At 37.7% G+C, this 23,134-nt stretch overlaps 1 protein-coding gene across 1 annotated transcript in view; it reads right to left on the bottom strand.

The window, feature by feature from the left end:
• Positions 1 to 23,134, bottom strand: part of LOC150091387 (protein DOP1A) — a 519,845-nt gene that overhangs the window by 436,844 nt on the left and 59,867 nt on the right. The window contains exon 4 of the mRNA XM_090390176.1: positions 8,026 to 8,215. Within this exon, the coding sequence (XP_090246302.1) occupies positions 8,026 to 8,215 (190 nt within the window). The remainder of the gene's footprint in view (positions 1 to 8,025; positions 8,216 to 23,134) is intronic.

Here is a 23,134-nt window from a genome sequence, read left to right as displayed (position 1 = left end):
AGGTGTATAAAGCCTTGAATGGTTTGAGCATGCTCAATGCTGATGGGATTCTTCCTCTTGCTCAGAATAATCACCTGAGAGGGCATAAATTCAAATTGAGGAAAGACAGATGTAGGATAGACGTGAGGAAATTTGCCTTTAACCAGCGGGTGGTTGGTTGGTGGAATAGACTTCCATCCCTTGTCGTGGAAGTTGATAGCCTAAATAAGTTTAAGGCTCAGCTGGACAGATATTTCGAACGAACAGAGGGGTGAAGTGGAAGTGGTTATTTTTTATTTATTCATTTATTATTTTTTTTTTTTTTTGGCTGATGCTGCATAAGCTTGCTTTCTTGCATCAAATGCCTCTACTAATGCTAATGCTATTCTGGTAACATTACCAACAAAACAGCAAGCATCAATATCCTTTTAATTTTTTTTTTTTTTTTTTTCTGGTAATTCTGACATAATTCACTGATTTCTTCCAGTAAAAATAGACAAAATGCAAGAACATTATTTTATTTTTAAAAAAAAAGCAATAAGATAAATAATGCATACTTTTCCTTTAAATATATTTTTTCTAATTGTTGAAAAAAAAGCTACAAAATTTCTAAATACATCGGAAGAAAAGATTATTATATCAGTATCTTCACCATTTTTTGTCCCTATGTGTTGGATAACCTGAGTAATTTAATGCTGCTGAAAATGAAAATCACATTAAAAATTGTCGATTGGCTTTTGTTTTAGGTTACAGTTGGGTCCATATTAGAGTTACTCTACATTATCAAATATGACCCTCAGTCGCCAGCAGCTTTCACTCTCCCTCTTACGGCAGCGAGAGGATCAGAGTGGAAGCAGAGGGTGCTAAGAATCTCTGGGTACGACCAGGCTGCCATGCACGGAAACCGAACTTGGCCTGTTATAACGTAAGATCACTCATCGGTGAAGACAGGATATTAGAGCTGGTAAAGGAATTAGAAAATGTGAATTGGAATATCATCGGTTTGGCTGAAACAAGAAGAAGAAATGAATCACTTATAAGTTTATCAAATGGAAATCTGCTGTACGCCAATGGAAACAGTGAAAGGAGTGAAGGTGGAGTTGGGTTTCTGGTCAATAAAGATTAAAAAAACAACATTTTGGAATTCAAAAGTACATCACCAAGGGTGTCAAGACTAATACTCAAGATTTCTAAGAGGTACAAGCTAAAGGTTATAATGATTTATGCACCAACATCGAGCCATGATGATGAAGAGGTTGAAGAAATGTACACCGAAATTGAGTCTTCTAGATGAGCAGAAAACCCACTACACTATTATTATGGGGGACTTCAATGCTAAGGTTGGAAAAAGACAAAACAGTGCAGAAAGGGGAACTATAGGAAATTTTGGAATTGGTGAAAGAAATGAAAGACGTGGAATTTGCAGAATCTCAAGGATTGTCAGTAATGAACATTTTTTTCAAGAAAAGGGTGAACAGAAAGTGGACATGGAAAAGTCGAAATGGATTAACTAATGAAATCGACTTCATCCTCACTAACAGAAGATATTTTGTATTGTGAATGATGTTACAGTCCTGAATAATGTAAATGTTGGAAGTGATCACAGAATGGTAAGATGTACACTTGATATAGATGTAGGAAAGGAAAAAACTGACTCGAGTAAATAATACAAAGGTCTTGGAGATAACAGAAGAGGAGAAAAAGCAGTATTTACTGGAACTTAAGAACAAGTTGGAGCTTCTGCAGACTGCTCAGGACATAGATATCAACGAGGAATATTACAACTTTCTGAAAGTGATAAAGCCCAAGAAACCTATAGGAAAAAAGAAATCCAAAGAAGAAAAAATTAGTCAAGAAACACTTGTCACGATGAACCGAAGACGACAAATGAAGAGCAAGAAAAACACTGACAGGGAGAAAATTGAGTATACTGAGTTATGCAAAGCCATTAGAAAGAGACTCAGAGAGGACATAAGAAGATTTAACACAAGAAAAGTAGAACAAGCATTAAGGGAAAACAAAGGATTTAAATCAGCAGCTATGAGCAGTGTGTGAAAATGGTGTTTTTCCTCCAGAATCGCAAGAAGTTGATTATTTTGAGGATACATGGATTGGACGTCCAGCCCAACCAGACGACATCTTCGTCGACCACCAAAGTATTCCCATGAAATGTGGAACTTACGCCAGCTTGTTCTAGAAGTATTACCAAGAACAAATAATTCTGTTGAAGAGTGGCATAGAGGATTTGAGGAATAAGTCGCTGCTTATCATCCCAACATTTGGAAATTTATTGATGGCATTAAAAAATAACAAAGTATTAATGAAATGCGCATTGAACAATATTTAAGTGGAAGTGATACGGGCAACAAAAAAAAAGAAGTATCGTGATTGTGATGAACGAATTAAAAGGCTTGTTAGTGCATATGATGAATGGGGTGATATTGTTGATTATCTAAGAGGTATAGCACATAATATTTCTTATTAATAATTTACATACTGTGTTGTAAATATTACAGTTTCTTAGTAATTAATTATCCCAACGTGACTGATTCTGAAGATTGCATAAACATTCATTTTGAATTTTTGCAGCGTACTATGACATACCTAATGTTATAATTAGTTTAGTTTAAAATTAACCAATTGTTATATTGTTCAAATAATGGGTTTTTTGACTATTTTTGTGATACATTTAACTATTAAAATACATAATCTACCTATTAAATTACATATTTCCATACATGTGTTTTTTTTTTTTTTTTTTATTTCTGTACTATTCCCTCACAGTTCATAGAATTCCAAAAATATGCTAATCATAGCTTAAGGCAGAAACTTAAATAAAAAATAACTTTTTTATGATTTGACCAAACACATCTCATTGCTTCTAGACGGTAAAACGCGATAAACTGACGCGGCGGTAAATTGCTGGCGATTAATTTTCCGGACCCCAAAAAAAAAGGCCTACTTCTGGTACTTTGGGTGTGAAGCAGGCGACCAAGACAAGAACTGAGCTCTACAAATATGCTTCATCAAAACTCAATGTGTGTGGGTGAATCAAAAGGGACATTTTATGCCTTTCACAGTGGGCGTGATATGAAGAAAGCCAACAAATCACGTCACAGACTGTTACTTCTATATGGTGCCTCCTATTAGAAAAGGGATGACAATGAAGAAAAAGTAGATGCACTCAAATATACCATCTGCAATACGTCCCATACCTCACAGTGACGTACTACCTATTCCTGAACCACCTGACCATTTTTCTGTACACTCTGATGAAGACACTGCTGAACATCAACTTGATATATACGAAGAAGTACAGCAGCCATCTACGTCAGGGGATCCACCAATTTGTCCAAACCTTTATCATTTATCATTCTGAACCACATAAGATCACAGAAAGTGAGCTTAATGACCTCATCGGGGATCTCAAACTGCCGAATAATAAGACAGAGCTTTTGGCCTCGAGGCTACAACAGTGGAATCTTCTAGATCATTCTGTTAAAGTGATATTTTTACTCGAAATAGACTACGATAAATTCTATCAAAGAAGGTAAACTCACTAGAAGGATGTTGATGGTCTAATAGTAGCAATGAACATGAAGCGTGTACCCGAAGAATGGAGACTATTTATAGATGCTTTTAAGGTTAGCCTTAAGGCTGTGTTATTAAACAATGAAAATATGCTGCCTTCAATACCTCTTGTGTATGCCATCCACAAAAAAAAACAAAAAAAAAAACATATGCAAACATGGAGAACATCCTCTTAGATGTACACTATCAGAAGTGTGAGTGGCAGATATGTGGTCATTAAAGTAATTGCCATTTTATTAGGACTACAAGATGGGTTACACTAAGTATTGTTTTTTTTTTTTTGCGAGTGGGATAGTCGTGCCAAGGATATGCACTACAAGATAAGAAATTGGCCTCAATGAAAATCATTAACACCTGGAATGAAGAACATAGCATTTGAATTTCTGGTAGATCCAAATAAAGATTTGGCTCCACCACTCCACATCAAACTGGATCTCATGAAAAATTTCATGAAGGCTTTGGAAGTGAACGGTTCCGCATTCACATACTTGCAAGAAAAATTCCCAAGACTTATTACAGAGAAGATTAAGGCAGGCATTTTCACTGATCCACAAATAAGGCAACTTTTCAAAGATAAACGGTTCAAATGTGCACTTAGTGATAGCAGGAAATCAGCATGGAAAGCCTCTCAAAATCTTTTCTAGGAAATGTTAAAGCCAGCAATTACAAGCAGCTTGTGGAAGTTGTCATTACTTCTTACAAGAAACTGAGGTGCAACATGTCACTTTTGTCACTGATGCATTTCTTGCACTCACACCTAGATTTCTTCCTGCCAAACTGTGGTGCCTTCAGCAAAGAACATGGTGACCACTTCCATCAAGACATCGGAGCAATGGAACAAAGATACAAAAGCAAATGGAATGCTGCCATTATTGTCATTGAAGTCGATTATTGTCAGATGATGAGAAGGGATGCCCCCAAAGCCGAATACAAATGAAGGGCCCCATGTTTGAAATAGGTATGTTCATAGCTACCTCTTACTGCCATATAAATAAAAAATACCTTGTAGAAATATAAAAAAATACTTTTTTTTGAAAACAAGAGCCAATCTGCCATTTTATGCACTATTTCCATGTTTAGCACCACAAAATCTATAAAGTAAACTTACTTTCATGCCCCATAACAAAATATGACCCAAAATTTGTTGTTCAGGGTAACATTAGTCTACGAAGGATAGTGTCCATTGATAACCACTCTTTCTTCTTTCACTCAATCATCTCTTTATCCATAGCTGTAAGTTTCCCTTAATGCCACACACTCTTCCAATTTGTACGGCTATTTTTTTTTATATGCAACAGTATCAAAAGCATTCCTGAAAACCAACAAGTATATGGTAATAATATTAATTTTTGCATCACATCACAGTACCCGTAGCCGAATGGTCAGGAGCGGGAGTGCAGTAGCACATGCCCTTTGAGTAGACCGAGATTCAAGCCCCTGACTGCTAAATATGGTCAATCTGCCAACCTGCACTGGATAGCGTGGCAGACTATGGTTCAATTCCCTCAACAGGAATTGTTGAGGAGGCTTCCATTGTGCAGTGGGTTGATAATCGCTGCAGTTCATCTTCTTTTTTTTTTTTTTTTTTCCCCCAATCTAAGTGGTGAGACAACATCAGCCCTTAAAAAATCCATGCTGTGATTGAAATATAACTACACCCCTGACTAAATGGCCCTGCATTACTTCTTTAACAAGTGGCTCCACTATTTTCCCTGAACAGAAGTTAGCATTAGTTTTTTTTTTTTTTTGATTTGGTAGTTGTTGGCGCATCGGCTTCTGTGGCCATATTGCACCTCCCAAGGTTTTTGCAGTACTTTGATCCAAGCCCGAGGCGGGAATCGAACCCGCGACCTTTGGGTTGCTGGGCAGGTACTTTACCCACTCGGCTAGCCCGGTCGGCTGTTAGCATTAATAGAAGCATATGATGCAAGAAAGCAAGATTATAGAGCATCAGCCAAAAAATAAAAATAAATAAATAAATAAAATCGCATTTCACTCATCCATTCATTTGCACTTCTTGTCGGTTAAGCTAACAAGTCTGTAATATACCAATGGAAACTTGCGTACCAAGAAGTCACATGTAGTAATAAAGAGGTTCCTACTGAACAAAACAAAAGAACCCTCTCTTCTTTTAGAAGAGAGGGTTCTTTTGTTTTGTCTCTCCATAACCTCTTCTCTCCATAACCTTGGCAGTAGAAACAGTTGTAGAAATGCTTATAACTAAGTTGGAACCATCTTTCTGGTTTAGTCAACTAACCTTCCAAAATGGAAGAGGAGATTTCAGAAACTGATTGTAAAATAAATTTGCACATAATATTCTTCAACATATATAGATGACCGAAGTTGGATGTGAAGTATATACTGCATTAAAGAGCTATGTTCAAATTTTCAAACACTCACACAACATTTAAAAAAAAAAAGAAGCAAACTGCTTTATTCCAGCAGAAAAGAGAAATATAAAAAGACTTTCAGCACAAGTAAGAATACCATGTCTAGAATTATCAGCTTGGCCTATTTAGGATTATTTTCCAATAAATTTGCAGTTCAGAAGCTTCTTTTCTCAATTTCATCAAATTGTATTCTTTCAAAACTTTTGTATCATGGACTGGATTTTAACATGAATCAGTGACACTTACTAGTGATCACTTGTTTTCTTCTCAATTTGGTAACTCTGAAAAGTGCTCATACTGCTTTTCTTAACCACTTCTAACTCCTTTTTTAAATCAAATTGGCAGACTTGTCAAAGATTTCCATTGTTCTACCAGTCTATTTACACATTTAACCAAAAACAACCAATGTAAGCCATCATTAGCTTTTCTTTCCCCATGTGCTTCAAAACCTTGTTTACTTCAGTGGCATGCACCAGTTGAAATTGTTTAAATACTTTTTGTTAGCACTTCTTTCTAGATAGTAGTAAATTTCCACCAAGTTGTTTTTCCACTTCTGCAGGAAGGCATGCAGCTCTTTTTCAACACACAAATTAATAAGATGGCTTGGTGGCCTATTACCACCAAGTACTCAATCTCCTATTTTAATACTCTTGCTGCTCCAGTTTGTAGGACGACAATAACAGACAGATTATCAATGCCAAGTGCCAGACAGTATTTTGAAATAATCATACATGCATTCAGATTGTTCCCTGAATGATGTACCCTGTAGATCACCTTCCAATGCTGGCACTAAGAACAAGCTGTTTTTGACATGACAATGTTTCTTAATCACAAAAGATCACCACAAGACAATACAACTTAGTACCAATTTGATTACAGCCATTTAATAAATCAAAAATGATTTTTCAGAGCCATCACTACCTTTTATTTCACTATCTGTGCAAATTAACTAACAATGCATGTTGTTTTTGTCTTCCACAATAATATTTTTCTGCTATTGGAAAACATATTTCTGAACAGTGTGCCTGCATGATCAGCACAACTCAGACAAAATATGCAAATAAACATTCAGCACATACAAAATCTTTGTTGCCATGAAATACAAGGTCTATTTTTGCTGTTATTTCCATGCACCATATGCTGGTATGCTTATTTGTTTTTGGAGTGTCTGATTACATTGCATTTCCTGCCATTTTCAAAGGAAATATCACATCTACAATACCACACACACACACACACACACACACACACACACCCCCCAAAGGTATTACATTTTAAAAAATTTACAAGATGAAAATAGAAAAATCTTGGAAAATGAAAAAAATGGAAAAACAATCAATTCATATATGTCTTCTGAAAATATATCATATTTCTTGTTGACATTGTTAATTAGCTTCACATTACACAAGTGTGATGAAGTATAACACATTACAGAGAACAACCTATTATCATGCATTTATATTTTGTAACATAGTCTGTCACAGCACATCTAATGGTCAATTTGTTAATGAAAATAAGCAGAAGTTTACAAACTTTTTTAAAAATATCCAATTTTAATACAGTTTTATTATTTTTTTGTGAAAAGAAAAAAACGACAGAAAACCTGAGTTTTTGTAAAAAGATAGAGAAAACTCTTTGTCGCTAACTATATTAAAGAGAGAGAGAGAAAGGTCAAATTGAATAAAAAAAAAAAAAAAAAAAGGCAGATTCGCTCATAAATCCAGAGATTTGGCAGCTATGGATGGAGTTTCAAAATCATTATGTGATCACAACAGGAAGACTGAAACAGCTTTTAATTTTGAGTGCTTATGAACAGTTTAAAAAGCAAAACTAGTAGAAAATCATTTTAAAAAATGTTCAATTAACAAATCACTAGATGACAGAAAAGATAATCAACTGTACAAAAAGAATAAACATTTATTTATTTTGAAATCTGTTTGAAGTGTTTTTGATTTTTCAAAATCTGGATTTTATTTCAAAATCTTATGGATGAAATTAATCATATTTCATTAAATTTAAATAAATTATAAGAATGAATCAAAGAAAAACTGATGTGTTCACTTACCATAGTATCAATATCTGTACCAATTATGTACAATTGGTCTTCCATTGAAATTTTTTTGTTAAAATGACATATTATATATGTGATGGCAGAAAGTCGAATTGATGGGTTGGAGAGGATACACTTCCACAGGCAGCCATAAAAATAACTCTTTTCAACAACAACAGATACTTTCTGTAGTAAAGCATCAGTTCTGAAAAATAAATGTAATAATTAATGAAAGTACAAAAGTGCTTATTTATATTCCTGACTAATTTTTCCTTTCTTCACTACACAATGAAATTTGGCAATACTCTTTTTAGGAACATTTGCATACAGGAATACCTGTATGCAAATATATTTAATTAGGAGAATATATTTAATTTGTTGTTCTTATTCTAAAAACATTACTACTAAAATAATAATATCAGGAAAAAAAATTTTTAGAGTACTTTTCATATCCTTTTAATTATCAATTTTTCCTGATAGCAAAGAATCAGTAGCGGCACCTATTTTTTTACAAAAAAAGCACTGGTAAAATGTATTCGTGTCTGACAGCACCAGGGGTTCCTCAGAGCACCAGGGGTTCCCCCATCTCCACGTTACCTTCATTGTTGGTGTAAAAGTTCACTGCAAAGGCCAGAGATTCAAAAGTGTATGGATTTTGTAAGTGTAGTGTTATGTAATGTTGTTCTGGCCATTTAGCCACTAGACCCCAGCTGGGGCCCAACATTGCCCAAACTTGGCCTCATGGAGACCAGGTACACAGTAGTTTGAAATTTTTACTCTGGCAGGCCCTGCCACCTAATTTTCCTGGGATTTCAGTGGCTAGGGCCTTAAAAAAAAAAAAAAAAAAAAAAAGCATCATAGAGGTAAACACTATAGAATAGAATCTTTAATTGCAGCAATGATAGACATACAATTAGTCCCGTCACAGCATGGTGGTGCCAGGGGTTAACAAAACATATTTACAAAAGAGATACACATGAGAAAAAAAGATAAATCAGATTATTAACAAGGCGCAGTTTTACATTTTCAGTTCGACGAGGATACCCTTCCTGTATTTTTTATTATTGACCACTTCTTGGAGGTCCCCGTCGATGGCTTGCAGTGAGGGCAGCATTTGCTTTGGCAGGAATCTGTCAGTTAGTACTAGCCGGTTACGGTTTGCTAGCAGCTGTGCTGAAGACCGGAGATAAAGGGGAGGAATGCGCCAAGAGCAGTGATCCCAGAAGTTTGGCTCTGTAATTTTACCGGTGGCCATCTTGATGGCGAACAGCAGCCTTCTTTCAGCGATGTAGGACCGGAGCCTGCGTAGTTGAAGAGCTTCTGCTAACTGCGTTGATCTGAGAGCTGGGGGAAGGTGGAGTTTGCTGTTGGCCCATTTTAGAAGCCAGAATTCGGCAGCTTTTGAATTCTAGTGAATATTCTTTTGAGAATATTCACTAGATTCTGTAAGGCCTAAAAGTTTGCATAATTAGCTTAATTTCAACATTATTAGAGTTTTACAGTGTGGGACATGTGCTGGCATATAGAGAGGGTGGGGGGAGACTGAAGACTGGGGTGTGAAAGGCAGAAATATCGGAACAATAGAGAAGGTGTCCCCAGATTGTCAGTGAGGCAGGCCCATGCCTCACCGGGCAAAGAATGGTAAGGTGGCAGGGGAGGGAAGAGACTGCAGAAACTGTCTCCTCCCATCCCCTGCCAGGGAGATGAGAAAGATAAGACCACACAAGGGAGTGCGGTCAGGAAAGCCAATTTGGTCATACAGCAATGCTGGTTCTCCCTTTTGTCATCATGTTATTCCTATCCGGGTCACCAGAATTTAGGAGTCACTCATGGGACCAGATTTTCGTCTGGTGTGGTCAGGGCTGTATAGGCTTTGGATGCACTTTAGGTGCAGTCTCATCCATTTATAGGTGGAGTCATCTTCATCTGTGTGGACGTATTGTGGTAGGCGAGGCCTAGGAGTTTTATTTGTCCTCAGAGCATTCATCCGGTTGTCACTTGATAGTGGGTGGAGGTCACAACTCTGATATAGCTCAGTGAAAGACAAAGTTCAGTGAGGGTCAGTCTTGCAGTCACTTATGGGACCTTTGTCCTTTCAGACTATCGGTTTTGTCAACAAGGTGGGTGCAATTTAATCCTTAGGTTTGTAGTTCTGCTTTGTGGTTCTCTGTGTCATCAGGTAGCGGCTTCTGTCAGCTCCATAGTTCTATCTCCTTTACTTGACTGTGTCCATCCACGTGCTGGTAGTGGTAGCGTGTTCTACGTATTGTTTTATGGGACCGCTCGCTGTCTTCTTCTTGCAAATAGTTTTTGTGCATATTTACTGAAGGCTTTATATTCATCCTCTGATTCAAGGAGTTGGTGTTTCCGGTTTTTAGGAAGGTACATGATTTGCGTAATAAGTATACATCTTAGGTCTTTGTATAATGTGCATTCATACATCAAGTGTTTCGATGATTCTTCTTCGCCGCAGATGCATGCCCCATCTTCAATAATCCCAAGCGCTGTAAGTTAGGCCTTTATCGGTCCGTCCGTGCCCCATCAGCAAGAAGGTTGCATTTAGCCCTGGGGAAAATTGGGGGGGGGATACATTCCGTGTACGTGCGGTGAATTTTTTCGTTACTTCTCCCTTTGTAGATGCGGACCAACGGTTCTGCCACATGTGCTGTAAATGCATCAGCAGTCACTTCTTTTCTGTATTGCAGGCATTTGCCAGGTCTGTGGTATATCCAATCAGGTTTATTGTTTTCCCTTATAAAGGTGGTATAACATAGCACAGCGCACGACCTCCTGCTGCTGGACCTGGAGGTCGTGCACAGCGCACGACCTCCAAGTCCAGCAGCAGGGCCCCCGCCATGACCTTCAGGCTCTTGTTATGGTAAGGAGTATCATTCGCTGTATAGTGTCGAGAAGTTTTCTATTAACCACAGTGATCACTTTCCTGTACTAGATGAGTGCTCCGTAGGTGATCACAGGGATGAAAACCGCCTTGTAGTACAGAGACAGGGTGCATCTTTTTAGTCCCCAGTCTCACCTTGACACCATGGCAATCATGGCCACGTATTTCCTTATTTTTTCTTTTAAGTATAGGAGGTGAGGTTTAAAAAACAGGTTGTTGTCTGTGATAAGTCTGAGATATTTCACTTGCTTCATCAGTTTTATCGTGCTCCCTTGGAGCTTAATTTGGGGTGTTCTTCTGATATCAAGCGTGCCCTTCAGTAGGATTGAGCAAGTCTTTGTCGTTGATATCTTTAAGCAGTGAATGTCATCCATTCCTGCAGGATCACCAGTGCATGGTTGGCCAGGGCATCCAGTCCTGCCCTTGAATCTGCCGCCACAGTCAGGACTAGGTCATCAGCAAAGGCCTGGGATCCAACCTCCCCCAGATCCATTGCAAGAAATTCATCAAAGACAATATTCCACAGGAGCGGTCTCAGGACCAATCCCTGCAGGCAGCCCCTGTGGATGCTCTTAGTCACTTTCTGGAATGGTGTGACTACCTCTATCCTCCTATGTTTCAGGTAGGTCATTATGCTCTGGTAGAGGTTAAGGGGGGGGGGTCTCTGCCACCCAGAGTCTGGCAAGGACGTTCGGCCACCAAAGTGAGTTGAATGCCCCAGTGAGGTCAACCAGGATGGCGAGGAAGTATTTCTTGGTACATTGTTGTGCCTCAGTCTGAAGTTTCTGGATGGCTTCAATGGTTGACAGACCAGGCCTGAATCTGAATTGATTAGGGTTTGTGAGGTTTGCTGCAGTGTAGTGGGACAGTATTCTGCTAGGAAGTAATCTTTTGTACAATTTACTTAGAATTGAGAGAAGGGCTATAGGATGGTATGAGTCAGGTTGTTCAGGTTGCTTAGCAGGATTTTTTAAGATCAGCTTCAGGTTGGCTGTCTTCCAGTGTGCTGGATATTTATTAAGATTGTATACACTAAAGTTCTAAATGCATGTATGTGATGCTTGTGATTTTAGTGGTGGCCATTTGGAGATGGGATTTTTTTACTTATTAACATACTAAAATAACTATAATTAATAAATAGTTTGAATAGTCACAGTCCTGTAGATTATCTTATTTTTCTATTCAGAAAAATAATCTAAAATAATCTTTGAAAGCTACATCTTAATATCAAATAGCATTTGTAATCAATATTTTGATGGGAACTTTGAGACTAGTAACTTGTTGTTTAGCAAACTGTCATAGTCAATTGTAGTGTTCTAATGTGTAATAAATAAATAGTTTCTGAATTCACAGAGTAAGATATTTTGTAATTTTAAATTTTAATTAGAAGAAATTATAGATTTATCTAGAAAAGTATTGTGTAAAATGTTTTAACTTTTTTTTTTTTTTGGTAGTTGTTGGCACATTGGCTTCTGTGGCCATAGTGCACCTCCCAACGTTTTTTTTTTTGCAGTACTTTGATCCAAGCCCGAGGCAGGATTCGAACCTGCGACCTTTGAGTTGCCAGGTAGGCACTTTACCCACCTGGCTAGCCCGGTCAGCATGTTTTAACTGATGGTGGAACTGCCAGATGTCATTCTCCTGTGAATTACAGAATTTTTGCTTGCACTCTTTGTATGCTGAGCTTTCACAAGTCGAGAGAGAGAGAGAGTTGTTGTTGTTATTTGGATTTTAGGAGCATTAGCAACTAAGGCCATATTGCTCCGGGATATGCGGTGGTCATTCCCTGACCTTCCCGCATCCCCCGTATTTGGTGGTGACGGGCTCGAACCCCGGTCTAATCAAGAAGCGTGTGCTGCGCACTGCTGCTCCTTCCCACCTGGCTACGGAGGCGCCAAAGAGAGAGAGAGAGAGAGAGAGAGAGAGAGACAGAGAGAGAGAGAGAGAGACTTCTTTGCACATGATGCTGGAAGTGCAATAAATTAAATTCAGAATCCTGGACAATTACATACAATCACTTTATTCCAATTTGTATTGGCATTACAAGAGAATATATATACACATACAATGATAACCCAGTTTAATATAATATAATAAAATATATAATAAGTAGCAGTAGCTTTCAATAATTTTCAATATGAAAATTATTGAAATAGATAAATCAGTTGAAAAAGAGACTCATTAGTCTTGAAAGCTACTGCTACTTATTGTACATTTTATTATATTATATTAAACTGGGTTATCACTGTATGTATATATTTTTCTTAACCATGGACCCCAGTATACCAGGCCCATTCGTTACAACAAGAGAATATATTACAAAAACCACTGATGGATAAGATGAGCAAAATCTGATAATAATAAAGCAAAGAGAACTAAGAATAAATTCTCATATATGAATATGAGAAAGAAGAGAGTAAATCCAATAAGTCCCTTACTGATTGCAGTGGAAGTTCCATAAAAGCCCAGCAGAAATGGCAGATGAGTTGAACAGATACTTCTCATTGATATTTACAATAAAAAACAAGTTCAAAAACTCAAGACAATCATTTGTTAAGAATGTTAATAAGGGGATCATTATACTCCAAGAAGATCTCCTTGGACTGGAGGAGTATTAATGTGTTCCTAATCCACAAAGGTAGTGCCACAAATGAAGAAGGTAGTTATACACCAGTCAGTTTAACTTTTCTGGTGGGGAAGATCACAGGGTCTGTGGTTAAGGATACAATTCACAATGACCTCAACAAGAATGGCATCTTGGATAGATTCTAGCAAGGGTTCACTGAGTGGAGATCTTTCCTGACAAATCAGGTAAATTATTATGACAAAATCATTAAGCAGTTGGAAGCAAGTAACAGTTTTCACATTATCCATCTAGACTTTAGTAAAACTTCTGACATGGTCCCTCACAAAGGCTGACAGGTGTTATCCCTCAGGGATCAGTGTTGGGTCCCCTCCTATTTCTAATTTTCATAAATGATATTGACAAGGGTATCCAAGGTAAGCTGTCAGAGTGTGCTCAAAATCTGAAGGTGGATGGGGGGGTTAACAATCTGAGGTAGACCATTTTGATTTAAATGGACATTTAATGGACTTGGATTGGTTGCATATAGGGTCTGAAAAATGGCAACTAAAGTTGAATACTTTTAAATGTAAGATTACGAATTTGGAGAATAGAAATCCAGGTGTATGTATATGCTAGGGGAAAAGAGCTAAAAGTAGTTCATGAAGAAAAAGACTCAGATATTATGATTCAATCTGACACTAAATTTTCCATACAATGTAAACAAGTGGCTAGGAAGGAAAGTGGAGTCCTATCTATGACGTATAAGACCTTTGCTTATGGGGGAAGGACATCATTACTCCTCTTTAAAGGCAATTGTTGGACCACATTTGGAATATTGTATTTAGGTCTGGAGACTACAATTAAAAGGAACATAGGGCTTCTGGAGAAGGTTCACAGAAGAGTGACCAGACTAGCGATGAGTGTAAAGTGATGCACATATGAGGAATAGTTTAGGTGTGAACTGCAGAGTATGACAACCAGACATCTAAGGGGAGATCTGATCCAGGTGCATGAACAGATTGAGGATGACACAAACCAGGGGACACAATTATAAAATCTCAGGGGATCTCATGAAGTTGACCTATGGGCAGTGGGTTGTTGAATACTGGAATAAGATGCCTCTCAATGTGGTTGAGGAAGTGAGTCTGAATAAGTTTAAAACAGAATTGGTTGATTATTTTGTGGGAATAGGAATACCATGAATACTCTGTTTTATTTGAATTTTTATTATTAATTCATTTATTTTTTCGCTGATGCTGAAAAATTTGCTTCCTGTATCATTCAGCCTTACTAATACTATTAAGAAGGCCAACATGCAACTCATGCAGAATTTTTTCCTTATTCACAAGTCATCAGAGATTTGAGATCACCTACTATCTGATAAAAGACCAGTAAGTCATTAAACACTAGCAGTGAGTTTGCCAAACATGTACTTACTCAGGGAAATTAGTGCCGGTGCCAGCTCTGAGAAGTGAATTTGTTCACAAATTCTAGTTTTTTTTTTTAAGAAATAAAAATTTTATATAAATCTTTTTAAATATTAATTTTTTCTAATGGTGACTTATTTGACTTATTACTTAACAAGTGAAAATTTCAAAAATAGTATTGATGAAAAACATTAAAAACTCTGTTGTTTTTTTTTTTCTTTTTTGATTCAATAACTTACTCTATATCTATTTATTTGTCACTTCATTCAATTCCATCAACTTCTTGGACATGAATTCCAGCTTCAATTCTGGACTCATATCAAACTACTGAGACTGACAACTGTAATGTCTTCCTCTTCCTCCAATTTTCAAAGCTATTTTTGTGCTGTCATCCATTAAAACTGTGTCTACTATTAGTTGGAAATGCAGGTGAGAAATGGCAGTACATATTGGATAATTTCAATAATTATGTTCAATGTTATGGCAATTATGTCACTGTTAATTGAAAAGTGTATATACAGAGTGATTCAATTAAAAGGCACCAAAGTCTATATTGCTCATTTGTATGTTTAGACTATTTGGGATACAATTTCAAATTTGATTTTAAATTCAAACTAAGTTGTTGTTATTTGGTTTTTAGGAGCATTAGCAACTAAGGCCATATTTCTCCGGGGATATGCGGTGGTCATTCCCTGACCTTTCCGCATCCTCCGTTTTTGATGGTTACAGGCTCGAACCCCGGTCTAATCAAGAAGCGTGTGCTAAGCACTGCTGCTCCTGCCAACCTGGCTACAGAGGCACCCTCTTCAAACTAAGTATTACTATTTAAATTTTACTAGTTCTAAATTAAGTCTGCTAATCAACTGCTTTTATCTTGATGGGTACAGTTAGTGGGCCCTGAACCATCAATGACTTCTGAAATGAACATAAACTGATTTTATTTGAAGAATAGAAATCATTGGTTTTATGTGAGGTTCATGCATCAATACACATATTCAGTTGTAAAGAGTAGCTCTACAAGTGCAGCTGGTCACATCTGTTCACACAACTACTATTACTTGTTTTTTTGTTTTTTTTTTAATTCAATCAAAATCAGTTTATGTTCATTCTAGAAATACACCGATGATGTTTTTATAATAAACTGTGTATGAAGAAAATGGCCTCCCAATTGAAAAAAAAAAAAAAAAAAAAAAAAAGCACTTGATATTCAAAATTTTAATTTGGAGATTGTAAAATCTAATTGTTAAAACTTAGTCTAATTTTAACATAAAATTCATAAATTTCAGCTGAAATACAACAAAAAAAATCTCCCAGTGTACCTATTATGTACATACAACCTCTGAGAATTTATACACATACATCTTCTGCACCCATGCTAAAAATGCATATACATGGTGTCCCTGAAATGAGTCCAGTTCATAAAGCATTTCCAGAGGAAATGCTTTATTTAACTAGAGCCTTTTGAAAATTTTCACTGCAACAAGGATAGTAGAATTTCATTTCAAATATGCTTTATGATACAAATACTTTTTACTACCATCATTCCCATTCAACAACAAACCACAGACATTGTGTTAACAAAGACAGCAAGCTGAAGATGTGCACTAAGCATGTGACACCAGTTACTAAGCAGAAATTCAGTGTGGAGCTCGACCTGCAAGAGTTCCAGAGTGTATGTACATATTTCTGGTTGATTATTCCTTACATTCAAACATCCAGTCAAACACCTTTCAATCACTCTCCACATTGAACATCTCACATGATTTATCTCACTTCTTAGGAAATGAAGCAAATATAGAAGAACTTTTAATGTATTTAAAACATGGCCTGTACAGGAGCATATAATTTAACATCTCTCTAATGATATGCTACATGTAAATAAACTTCGAACAGCTACAATCTGGCCTCAGTAGCCCTTGTGATGCAATACAAACTCTAAATCACACAATTACATGCAATTGCAATGTTTGTGTCAGGTTGTGTTGGTCTGTTGTTCATCTAGTCCCTTAGCCATGGGGCTCTTGGAAAACACCAAGATCCTCCCATATCAGGTCCAAAACCACGTTGAGGTGGGTTAGGTAATAGAGTAAAATCACTGGCTAGGTAAATCCTCGTTGCCTGAGCTTGCCAAGGAGAGCCCTAAAAAAAAAAAAAAATAGAAATTTTTATTGGAAGAGGAACCTTTAGAGCCAAAGTGCTCCAAGTGGGACTACAAGTCATCATCTAGGCTGCTCCTCAAAAACAAGCCATGCCACACTGGTCAGGCCAGCTGAAACAAGTGTCAGTTTCCCACACCATGCTACATAAGAAAGAGAAAATAGTATGACATTAGCAGAGCAAGGGGGAGGGCTTCCAAGATAGGCTGCCACCTACCTATAGCAATAAGAAGGAGGGGAGGCACCTGTCTACCATAATACATCCACACCAGTCTGGGACACACCTATCATTGTACACAGGGCACAATTTTTTTTTAGATATATTCGGGTGCACAAAGAACCATAACACTGACACAATTACATTCACTCGTCATTTGCCCATCACTTGCTCCCGCTTGCACTCCATACCTGAATAAAAACACAAAAACACCATATACAATTTTATGTATTTTTTAATAAAGACACAGCATCCACTTGGTCAACCAAAGTCTATAATTACATATCTTAGCCTGAAAGGAAAGATTTTTTTTATTTTTTTGGACATATATTCAAAGCGCACTATTAATAAAACATTAAACAGTCAATTCTCGTTCATTCAACATTTATATCCATTTGTCACAGCACTCTGAATATAAACAGTATATACTATTATTTTTTTTTTCAGGCTAAGCTTGAACAAGCAGCAGTATGTGGGGACTTGCCCAGAGTAGGGCCCTTCCCAAGCAAGGCTCTATATACACACACACACAATATTTGAACGTGCACATTTGCCCAACAATTTCTCTCCCACCAGCCAGGAATGCCATAAGTTAGCATGGGAACCGGGAGGCTCATACCAGATGTAGAAGAGAGAAGGGTTGGACCTAGATTTGGTCAGGTGCAGATTTTCCCTGTAAAAGGTTTTAGGAGTTGTTCCCAGCCTTCCCAATCATAGGCCTGGAGCTGGGAGGGGGATAGCTATCCAGTACGACCAAAGATTAATTTGGAACCAGAGGCATTGCCAGAAGTGGAAGAGTTTCCAGGAGTACAATAAAAATCTAAGCCAGAATATCTCTTCTTCCGAAATTTTTACGCTGTTTCTGAGCACCTAACAAATTAGCCAGTTACAACCCTCAAAAGCTGCCATGGAACAACATAGAGCTGGAATCAGCCACCAAAAGCAAAAGAGATGAGCATTTATTGTAATGGTTCCATCATGGAGAAGAGGTAAAATTATCTCACTCCAGGAATTTTCGGCCAGTTCCCATGACCCCTCTTGTTACTAATTAAGTCAAAAGGAGTTCCCCCACTTTTTTTTTTTTTCTATGAAAACCCCAAAACATGAGAGGTATTAGAACCTATAGTACTTAGTACCATGCATGCATGCATGCATGGGTTGGAGGTTGAGAAGACGAAAGAAGATATTTGTTGACATGATCTTACTGCCATTAGACTTGAACTTCTGTAGACTGAAATTTTCAGGAAATACGTACGAAGGAAGGTTGTTCCAGAAAATAACAGTTCAATGAATAAAAAAGGAAGATGAAAAGTTGGTTCTGTGAGTTTCAAGTCAGCTAGTGGCAGCAGGTGTTCAGACTGTTTTGAAAGAGAGAGTGGGAATTTATAGAAGCCAATTCAGAAGAACAGTGCCCATGGAAGTGTCTGCAGAAAAGGCATGCAGCAGAAACAGTACATCTATAAGGTGGAGAGACTTTGTTAGAGATCAGTCATTAATTAACCTAACTGTCCTCTTCTGAATGGAATCCAGAAGCCTGAGAGAGAGAGGTTTTGGGGGCACTGGCCTGGATGTGGGAACAATATTCCATGGTAGGGCAGATTTGCGATTTGTTTGGAAGAAAAGTAATGCCAGGAGTGAAAGAGAAAACCAAGTTTTTTAGATGCACAGGAAGTAATATTTGTAATGCGCTTGTGGCAAGAGAGATTAGAAGTCAGGGTAATCCCCAAAAGAGATATATCATCTTGCCTAGAAATTGGAGCGTCGTCAAATATAAGCATAGGAGCAGAAGAATCCTTTTTGCAAGATATAACACAGGACTGAGTTTTAGAAGGATTGAAATCAACCAGCTTGCCTTTGCCCCACTGGAGAATTACCTGGAGATCGGCATTTAAGGAATTGGAAGCGGATATTCGAGAATTGAAGCTGATTGAGCAGGGCAAAGTTTCTCTAACTGGAAGATAGAATGCAATGTGCTATCAGCAAAACTATGGATGAGATTTCTGGTCAATGGAAGGTCATAAAAATACAACAGGAAAATAATGGGGGAAAGAACTAAACCTTGGGGGACACCACATTAGTGAAGAAGTTAGAAGACAGAGAGCTATCTACCACCACCCTCGGTGCGTGGTCAGAGAGAAAACTGAATAACCAATTACAAAAAACAGTTGGCAAACCATAACATGGAAGCTTGTTTAGAAGACCTTTAGGCCAAACATGATCAAAGGCCTTTGAGATGTCAAGAGCAACTGCTTGGGTTTCACCGAACTTTTCAGCTGAATTTGTCCATAAATCGGTAATATAAGCTAGAATATCACCAGTGGATCGACACTGACGAAATCTATAATGGCGATCGTTGATCAGACAGAAGGTTTCTAGGTAGTTTAAGAGTTGGCAGTTAATTGATTTCTCCATTACTTTAGAAAGAGTAGAAGTAATTGCAATGGGATGATAACTGGATGCTAGGGATTTGTCACCCTTTTTAGGAACTGGCTGGATATGAGCAAATTTCCAAGCAGAAAGAAAAATACCTTTGGAATAAGGTATTTTTCTTTCCAGGTCCTGATGGTATTTCGGAGAAACACCATCAGGACCTGAAGCTTTCTTAGCATCAAGATTTGTCAAAATCCTTCTAACATCCTTTTCACAGAAGACCACAGGAGGCATTGAATGGAGCATGTTGGGAATGGTGGGATGTATTTTACCAAGATCCTTAATATATGAGTTGGAAGAAAAATGGAATGCTGGCAGGTCAGCTTTAGCCTCGGCTGAAGTGACAATAGAACCATCTTGTTTTGACAGAGGTGGGAGCAGAGATGGGAAAAAGTTGCGGCCAATAGCTTTGGCAAGAGACCAGAATGCTCGGCTACCATTAGGGCAAGAAGCAAGTTTTCTACTCTTAGCCTGTTCAAAATCTAGTTTGGACTGATTAATAACTGCTTTACAATTGTAGCGAGCTTTGGTGTAGGCAGAAAATGAAACTGAAGAATTGGAAACAAGCCAATTACGATATGCAACATTCTTCTCTTGAACAGCCTTAGCACATTTATTGGAAAACCAAGGTTTAGATAAAGGATGAGATTTTAAAGTGGAGAGTGGAATAAAGGATTCCATTCCTACAAGAATAATTTCACTGACACGATCTGAGAAAACGTTGATATCAGAAGTTTTGAAACAATAATCCGACCAAGGAAAAGAAGAAAAGAAATCTCGCAGCATCCCATTTTGCATTCTTGTAATGCAAAACAATATGAGGTTGGGAATAGCAATGAAATAATCGTTCCATTGGAGAAGAGACAATCACTAAGTTGTGATCTGAGGTGCCTAAAAGGCCACTCACGTCGATCGTGTACTTAAGATTGTTTGTGAGAAAAAGATCAAGCGTATTGGCTGTATGGTTAGGATTAGGTATTATGGTAGGTAAATGAACAATCTGTGCAAGCTCAATAGTAATTGCAAAAGCTTCAGCATCTTGACCAGCTGGGTCTGTGTGACTAGAAAATGGAAGCCAGCTGGAGTTGTGAACATTAAAATCACCAAGGAAAATTACCTCACTGTTCGAAAAGTTGGACTGAAGAAAGTCAAGTTGCAAAGAGAGGAAGTCAAAGAGGTCCAAGTGATTAGTGGTGTTGGGAGAACAGTAGAAACAACAGATGAATTTGACAGAATGAGGGACAGAGATTTTAAGCCAGAGAAGATCGAAAAGAGGAGATTCCAAATCACCAAGTCTCTGGCGAGGAATGTTGGAACAGATATGTACACATGTACCACCTTTGAAGCGAGAGGAATCGTACAGCAAATAATTTGGGTGAGATGAGCAGTGGTTGAATCAACCGATAACTGAGATTCTGTCAGAAAAAAGTACATGGAGTTCAGCAGACTGTAAGTGGAAATGGACATCGCTGAAATTAGAACTGAGACCACATATAATTGTGAAATGAACTAGGAAGTGTTAGGGGGGGGGGTTAAATCTTTTTGTATATAAACTTGTTCTATTAGTTTGACAATTCATGGTGTATTCAATAGTAAGAAAAAGAGGCGGGGGTGACATGTTGGGTAAGTAATGAAATTTTTGGATATGGTGTACACGTGGTAAGGATATACCCAGATCTTTGACATAACATGGCCTCAACAATGCCCCCGCATATACACTACTCGAACTCTCTCCAGTCACTACCTGGCAGGGTAGAGGTAGCAAGATTATACACTAGTTGATCCAGAAGCCTCCTAGAGTTGCCAATAGGCTCGGTCCAGTGTACTAACTAGCGGCTGGCCTGCGAACTTAGAGCTGTTAGAGCTTACCCTCGAAATGTAAGAAAGTTTGGAGATCGCCGTGGTGTTAATCATAACCTCAAAAGACATCAATCATACTGCATGATGGAAGAGATGGGGAAGGGCTGACCGGAACTTAGCTCTGGAGATTAAACAATTGTTCCACCCCTTCAAGTCTCCAATAAGCAAAGTGGTGGTTTGCACCAGTTGATGAGAGTTATCTACCTACTAGACTACCATCTACCACTTTCCCAATGCTCAGTTTATGAGTGTAACTAGGAGATTTAAATTCAGATGTATTTCTTCAAAAATTTGTTTTAAAGGCCAGAGAGAGAGAGAAATACCTTGAGGATCCCCTTAGTCTGCAAACATGAAAGGGACCATATTTGTTACACTGTAAACAGGGAAAATCAATTTATCTCCAAATAGGATTCCTACCTCAAGGCAGGACAGAGGATGACAGGAGATATTTGGGGTCATAACTCATAGAAGGGGCCTTTGGGGGGGTTAATCATAACCTCAAAAGCCAGAGGTACCTTTAGTTTTTAGTGAAGTTCCACCGAACAAACTCAGATTGTTATCATAGTCGAATGTTTTATACTCTGTTCAGATATGCTTGTGGCACCCATGCCAACAAATGGCCTATTTACACAGCTGGGGAATACTCCAGTGCACGCGCACACACATTTGACACTCACTTCTTGCCATAAACCTGGCAGGTACATATATACTCATGTAAACATTCACCCGGGAGTGTGTATGTATAGTAAAGTACTGTTCTTTTAGTATCATAGTTGATTTGCGAGTCTGTGCTTCTAGTATAAACACTGACAACAATTGTTAAAAGAGTTAAACAATAACAGACTAGCCTTTGATGCCATTTGTTTACAAGTAGTGCTTCTCGAGGTGGCTCATGACTAAAGAAGTTTGTTTTATTTTGAATGATAAGGTCATTCATGGCAGCTGACTACAAAAAACAGGACAAAACAGTCTTCAATTTTAGAATTTATTTTATACGCAATATAGCCTTTGTTATATTTACTTTAAAAACTGTGATCTTTTCCAACAAATGGCAGTAAATGAACAATTCAGAACATACAATACATATATATATATAAAACTTTAATTAAAAAACAACCTTTTAACAATTTTTAACCAAACAAAAAAGTCAGATCTCTTTATATGTAAATTAGGCATATTTAGACATCAATTAAAATTGTTTGCATAAGGTGATACAGTCCCGAGGTAGTTAGAGGATATTACAGCTTCACTGTTAACTGTGCAAGTGGAAAGACTGCCTACCTCAATATGACCTGCAGAACCTAATCCTGTAAGGGAAGATTAAAGGCAAAAGAAAGACAAAGAACTGGGTAGCCAATACACTAGTACTGCAATTAGCATTAGTAGAGGCATTTGATGCAAGAAAGCAAGCTTATGCAGCATCAGCCAAATAAAAAATAAAGTAAAATAAATAAATAAAAAATAACCACTTCCACTTCACCCCTCTGTTCGTTCGAAATACCTGTCCAGCTGAGCCTTACTTATTTAGGCTATCAACTTCCACGACAAGGTATGGAAGTCTGTTCCACC

Source organism: Mastigoproctus giganteus, chromosome 1, assembly GCF_048544385.1.
Source record: "Mastigoproctus giganteus isolate SK-2022 chromosome 1, ASM4854438v1, whole genome shotgun sequence".
NCBI classification, from domain to species: Eukaryota; Metazoa; Arthropoda; class Arachnida; order Uropygi; family Thelyphonidae; genus Mastigoproctus; species Mastigoproctus giganteus.
This window is presented reverse-complemented; position numbering and strand designations above follow the sequence as displayed.